Genomic DNA, 7,242 nt, shown 5'->3' on the forward strand with positions numbered 1-7,242 from the left:
AATAAGAAACAATGCCAATACTTTTATTTTATTGAAGTTAAATTCAATAGATGTAAATAATTTTTGGAGAGATAATTGCTCTACGTTATGTAGTAAAAAAGAATTTGAAAATTATATGAAACACACGATTGGAAAATATAAATATATTGTTGTGAAACAAGATGAGATATTAAAGGATGTATTTTTATTTTAAACATAATTACATATATAAATGATAACTATTATTATTAATCTTGTGGGTAAATCTGCTTCAGGAAAGAACTTTCATAAATCTAAACTCTTGAATAGTAAAAATGAAAAGATTGTAAGTTTAAAAAAAAAACACCCTATGATTCGTTTTGTGAGTACTACAACCAGAGCAAAGCGACCAGGAGAAGTAGAAGGGAAAGATTATTACTACATTTCAATGGAGGAACATATGCGATTGAGGAACGAAGGTCAAATATTTGAGGAGGTCTCTCTTGGTTCTACAAAATATTCACATTGTAAGAGTGAGTTAAATAAAGAAAAATCTAATTGTCTTGGGATTTTAGAAACTAATCCTGAAGGAATGAGACAAATTATTAAACAATTGTGTGGTGATGGAGTTAAGATTTTATCATTCGGTTTTGATATCGATGAGGAGACTCAACGCAAACGTATGAAAAGCAAAGATACAAGTATTAGTGAAGAAGAAATAACAACTCGTATTAATACCAATAAATAATTTGATGAAATATTTAAAGAAAAGGATTTATTTCAACACATTTACTATAATAATAATAATTCATTTATTTTGTATAGCGCTTTTCCAGAAGCCCAAAGGCGCTTTGACAGAGTGGAAAACATAATGCATAACAATACATGAAAACAACAATTGCAAAAAGACAAGAATCAAGAAAACAAACAGCAGCGATATACGGCATATATATAAGACAAGAATCAAAAAGACAAGACAAGAATCAATAGGGAAATATTTAAAGCAAAAGGAGGGAGAAGGAGAAGAGATAGTCAGGGGTTAAATGCTGTGGGTTGAATGTTGAATGCAGCGTTGAACAGGTGGGTCTTTAGTGATGTTTTGAATGTGGTGAGTGAGGAGGAGTCTCTGATGGTGTGAGGTAGTGAGTTCCAGAGGGTGGGAGCAGCGATGGAGAAGGCCCTGTCCCCCCAGGATCTGAATTTGGTCCGGATGGAGGGGGTCAGGAGGTTGGTACCAGCAGAGCGGAGGTTGCGGGTGGGAGTGTGTCTGGAGAGGAGGTCAGCCAGGTAGGATGGGGCCAGGTTATGGAGGGCTTTGTATGTCAAGAGGAGGATTTTGTACTGGATTCTCTGGGGGATGGGGAGCCAGTGAAGCTTGTAAAGGACGGGGGTGATGTGGTCACGGGTCCGGGAATGAGTGAGTAGACGGGCAGCGGAGTTCTGAATGTATTGGAGTTTATTGGTGATTTTTGAGGGTGAACCATAGAGGAGGCTATTGCAGTAGTCCAGACGGGAGGTGATGAAGGCGTGGATGAGGGTTTCTGCAGCCGTGGAGGAGAGGGATGAGCGGAGACGGGCAATGTTTTTCAGGTGAAAGAAGGCTGACTTTGTGATCTGTTTAGTGTATTTGTCGAAGGAAAGGGTTTGGTCAAAGATGACGCCAAGATTCCGGATGTGAGGGGAGGTGGATACTGGGATACCGTCGATGTTGAGGGCAAAGTTATGGGTGGATTTTGTGAGCGTTTTTGGGCCAATGATGATTATTTCAGATTTATCACAGTTAAGCTTGAGGAAGTTGATTTGAAGCCAGGATTTTATTTCAGTGATGCAGTTTGTCAGGATAGAGTGGGTGTCGGTGGAGACGGACTTGGTGGAGATGAAAAGCTGGATGTCATCGGCGAAGCAGTGGAATTGGAGACCATGACGGCGGATTAAGTGACCGAGCGGGGACAGGTAAAGGATGAAGAGGAGGGGGCCAAGAACTGAACCTTGGGGGACACCTTGGGGGAGGGGAGCAGTGGGGGATTTGCAGTTATTGATGGAGATGAACTGGCATCTGTCAGAGAGGTATGATTTAATCCAAGAGAGGGCAGTGCCGGTGACGTTAAAGGTGGATTCAAGTCGGGTGAGGAGGATAGTGTGATCGATGGTGTCAAAGGCAGCGCTGAGGTCGAGGAGGACGAGAATGTTGAGGTTGCCAGCGTCAGAGGAGAGGAGAAGGTCGTTGGTGATTTTGAGGAGAGCAGTTTCAGTACTGTGGTTGGAGCGGAATCCGGATTGGAATGTTTCATACAAGTTATTGGCAGAGAGATGATGTTTGAGTTGAGTGGCTACAGCGCGTTCCAAAACTTTTGACAGAAAGGGTAGGTTGGAGATGGGTCTGAAGTTGTTTAGGGTGTCAGGGTTTAGACCAGGTTTTTTTAGAATGGGGGTAACAGCAGCAATTTTGAGGGAAGGTGGGACGATGCCTGTAGACAGGGAGGAGTTTATTGTTGCAATGATAAGTGGAGAGAGAGCAGGGAGGGAGGCTTTGACAAAGCTGGAGGGGATGGGGTCAAGAGTGCAGGTAGTCTAGTAGGAAGACTAGGTCCCCCTGCACCCCCCGGAGATATACTTCTAATCAGTGTTTCTAGATTGGAAAAAATGTGTAGAAAATGACTAGCTATGGCCCCAAGCTGAAAAAATGTCCCACATACCATTTTTATGCAAATTACTGCTGCCATTATCAAAAAAACGATTTTTGACATATCTCAGCCAATATTGCAGATAATTGAAAAATGAAGGTGTCTAGACCCATGTTTTGAAGGGCATAGATCATGATAGAACTATTCATAACATGATTACATGTGTCTATGGTATACTAGTATGCATATTAATGCTGTAATTACAAAATAATCAGTTTTACAAATGATAAGGATACGTTAATACTGCAGATAACTTAACATGGTACATAAGGGGTCTAAACCCAGGTATTTTCAAGGTTAAATGTCAACAAGATGCTCCTGAGTCTTGCATAGGGGCGGGACATTGGCAGTAACATTGGTACCACTCAACTTTTCTTCCCACCATTGACTTTGTATTGCGAGAGATTTTCACTTGCTTATTTAAAGGTTTCTCACCCAGCCCACGTAAAATCTACCAACTCCTGCTGTTAACTCCCAAACATATTTTTTTATGTTATCCAATCACAGTGCAGAAATGACAGACTAGAGATCCAAATTAGTGCTGCTATAGCTGCCATTTTACATTTCCATCCATGTAACATGCGCGCTCGCGCGCTCGTATCAATTGGTAATGTCGCGCGCTCGTATCAATTGGTAACGTTGATGTTATTGAATACCTCAGTTGAAAGTTCAGTCTTCCATTCCATCTGTGTGTTGTTCTTGGTATTCATCCTCCAATCTAGCCAGGTAAGATGCTAACTATAATGTTACTCACACTCTTGACTTCAGTTTCTGCATGAAATCATAAACAGGCAGAATAACAGCTGAGCCAGCTAGCACCATGTTAGCTAACGTTAAAGCTAGCCTCATCTATGTACAGTATGTTCCTAATGTCGGTGTAACTTAAACTTTTGTTAATGCCAAACATGAGACATATCTGTTGACTTCTGTATATGAATTGAACCAGAAAGAGGCACGACAGCTGAGCTAGCTACAGTAACTTAGCACAATGTTTCATTGGCCTAGATAGCTAACGTTAGTGTGGAAGAATTTAGATGTTTTAGCTATTAGCACTTTTGATGCCACTAAACATGGTTTAGTCAGCTAAAAAGTACCCTAGTGTAGAACATGACTCAGAACCTCTGTTACCTCACTGAAAACTCAGAGCCTCCTTTCACAGGCACTTTTAACATCATTCGTGATTTCTTATTTGTCATTTAACAGTGATGGTAGACATCGACAGCAAGCATGCCCAAAAGAAAACGGAGTGTAGAACCTGCAGCCCAAAGCTCTCCTCCTACATGCATCCTTCATGTACCATCCATGTCTGATCATGGGGATTTCACGCCCCTCCGTAAAATTAAAGGATCTGCTTCAGAAAAACTGCAACTGCTTCAAAAGATCCGGGATAGACGTCTCAACCAACCGCATGACTCCCCATGTCGTATGCAATCAGTATGTGATCAGATCCCGGCAACTCTTCCTGATGACCTAGAAAGAGTAGGATATCACAGCAAGTGTTATAAGCACTTTGTCCGCCACTTTCATCGTCTGGGAGATGATACAGAACCAGGGCCATCAACCTCATCATGGCATCACTCTCCTCGTAAACCAGGAGGTTCTGCTGAACCCATCTTCCCGCCAGAGTGTATATTTTGTGAGAAAGTTGAGACCAAAGATGCTCATCGCAATACTGAGAGGCCTACAACCTTCCCATCCTTTAAAAACAAAGAAAATGCATGGGAGCAAATCGAAACACGGGCTGAGAAAATGGGTCTCTATCGACTCCATCGAAAGGTGAAAAACAAAGACCTCTTTGCATGTGAGGCCAAACACCATCCGTCATGTTTTAAAGCTTTCCGCACAGCATTCTACAACTATGAGCGTGCGATTCACAGAGCCGAAGCACCAAAGGAGCAGGCTTGCATGTCAGCCGCCCATGAAAAGGCATTCAACTCAGTACTGGAACACATTCAAACCCAGGTCATCCAGCAGAATAAAGTTCTACAGCTTTCTTCCTTGCGCTTGCTCTATGTCGAGGAACTGAAACTGAATGGATATGAGAACTCAAATTATCGGTCAGAGAAACTACTGAAACGCCTACAGAATGACCCAATCAAGGAGCATATCCACTTCACGAAGGTTGATCATGACAAATGTGATGTCATTTCTTTCTGGCTTGTGCACAGCTCAAACATAACAGTTTCCAATGCTCTCGCACGAGCATTCACACTCGGAAGCACAAACAAGAACCAAAATGTTGCCCTCCAACTTCGCCAGGGTATTCTACAGGCTTTCAGAGAGTGTAAAGACCAACCATGGCCACCAACAGCTGAAGACATGGAGCTCAATCCTGAAGACATCCTACCTCCAGACCTTGTCCGCTTTCTCAGCGTGCTAATGACTGGCAAGGAGGGCATCGAGACAGAAAAGGTGAAGCGTCTGGTCTTCTCCATTGGACAAGATCTGTGCCGTGCAGTGTCAGATGGAAAATGGAAGTTACCAAAGCACATTCTCCTCTGTGTGACTGTAAGGCACCTGTTCCGAAGCAAACAGCTCACCACAATACTACACAGGCTTGGACACTCTGAGAGCTACGATTTCGCCTTGGAGTTGGAAACTGCTCTCGCCAAGGTCCTGGATGAAGTCTCAACTTATCGTACACCACAAATTGTGACAGGAGAGGGCAACCTTGTATTCCTGCTCCTTGTCAAGTCTCAGAGTCAAGATGAGCCATTAGACCTGGGAGAACTCATGAAGTACTGCCTGATGCCAGTGCCTCCTAGCCTTGGGACACCAGATGGGTTCTTCTGCAAAACCAACAAAGCCTCCATTCTGCACTACCTTTTAGAGGACACCACACCACAAGATCTGCAATACCCCAAGGATGCCCTGTTCATCCAGGATGGAATGGCGCTGCTGCATACCCTTGCCAACCTTCCCCCAACATGTGGTGAGATATGCTTGCAGGTGCTTGATCAGATGGTGGCCAAGCAGCACTTTCTGTTCTCCACTGACAGTTACCATCCTGAGTCAATCAAAGCGCAGGAAAGGCTGAGGCGGGGCAGCTCAGAGAAGATCATTCTGGCTGGACCAGCAACCAGGAAGCCATATGACTTCAAAATGTTCCTTGCAAATGACGACAACAAAAAGCAGATGTGCCAGCTTCTTCTGAAAGTGTGGAGTGGACAAGAGGCAGCTACCAGGCTGGAGAGAACAGAGATGGCTGTGCTGATCGTGGAGGGGAAGGCCCACCAACTTGCCTCAACGAATGGCAAGGTAAAATTGAAAGCCCTTCGTGAATGGCGATTCAATTTGTAATTTTTCCTGAAAAAAAGGTGATTACCTGTGATGTTTGTCTAGATCTGAAACTGGCAGTGACTGGTGATTGAAATGCGGTGCCTTTTTGTGTTTCAGGTCGAGGTACGTGAACTCCCCACGATCTACAGCAACCAGGAAGAGACTGATACCAGGGTGGTTCTGTACCTCCATCATGCTGCTACCATCGGATACAAGAACGCTGTAGTCAGAACACCGGACACAGACATCCTCCTGATCCTGCTCCACCATGCCCACAACATCAAGCTGACGGTGTACCTGGATACAGGGTCAGGGAAGCATCGCCAACTTGTCAACGTCTCTGAGCTGGCAGAATCCCTGGGAGAGGACTACTGTGCCACTCTCCTGGGGTACTATGTGTTCAGCGGAGAAGACTGCACCAGTGCCTTCAAAGGGAAGGGAAAAGTCGGGCCCTTGAAAAAGCTGGAGAAGAATCCCAGGTTTCACAGGGCATTCGGTGAACTGGGTGACAACTGGGATGCCAACCCTGAGGTGGAGAGGCAGTTAGAAAAATTCACCTGTGTGATGTACGGCCAGAGTCGCGAGTCATCAGTGGACATTGTCCGTGCCAAGCTGCTACGAAAAATGGTGGGAGAGGACAAGACCCTCACATCCAAGTCCAAGGTTGATCTGGCTCGCCTTCCTCCATGCCAGTCTGCCCTGAAGCCGCACATCCAGCGTGTGAACCACCGCGTAGCATTGTACAAAAGAGCCGATCAACCTATCATCGAAAAGCCAAAACCTTATGAGGAGCAAGGATGGATAAGGACTGATGAAGGACTGTTGAAACCAATGTGGTCCAGTGGTCCCATCCTACCAACCTCACTGGTGGATCTTCTGAACACAGGAGAGCACGAAGAGGAGGAGGAAGAGGAAGGAGAAGAAGAGTTTGACTCTGACGATTTCGATGAAAATGATGATGACTGACTCAGTGTAGAATCACTAATGCTAATGATGTTTATCTAAAACAAGCAAGAGAAGAGTGGTCACATTGAGTGCTAGGACTATTTTGACAGTTGTAATATTTAGAAAAATAAAACTTTGTGTTAACGTCTGTGTAGACGGACCTTAATATGAGTCTATTATTTCGTAAAACTGTGATTATTTTGTAATTACAGCATTAATATGCATACTAGTATACCATAGACACATGTAATCATGTTATGAATAGTTCTATCATGATCTATGCCCTTCAAAACATGGGTCTAGACACCTTCATTTTTCAATTATCTGCAATATTGGCTGAGATATGTCAAAAATCGTTTTTTTGATAATGGCAGCA

At 43.8% G+C, this 7,242-nt stretch overlaps 1 protein-coding gene across 1 annotated transcript; it reads left to right on the forward strand.

The window, feature by feature from the left end:
* Positions 1 to 5,382: 5,382 nt before the first annotated feature.
* LOC144890677 (uncharacterized) lies at positions 5,383 to 7,010 on the forward strand. The gene is made up of 2 exons (XM_078771891.1): positions 5,383 to 5,900; positions 6,039 to 7,010. Exons 1-2 carry the CDS (start codon positions 5,391 to 5,393, stop codon positions 6,885 to 6,887), a joined length of 1,359 nt encoding a protein of 452 aa, XP_078628017.1. The 5' UTR covers positions 5,383 to 5,390; the 3' UTR covers positions 6,888 to 7,010.
* Positions 7,011 to 7,242: the final 232 nt, after the last annotated feature.

This window comes from Myxine glutinosa, chromosome 2 (assembly GCF_964187855.1).
Source record: "Myxine glutinosa chromosome 2, kmMyxGlut1.1, whole genome shotgun sequence".
NCBI lineage: Eukaryota > Metazoa > Chordata > Myxini > Myxiniformes > Myxinidae > Myxine > Myxine glutinosa.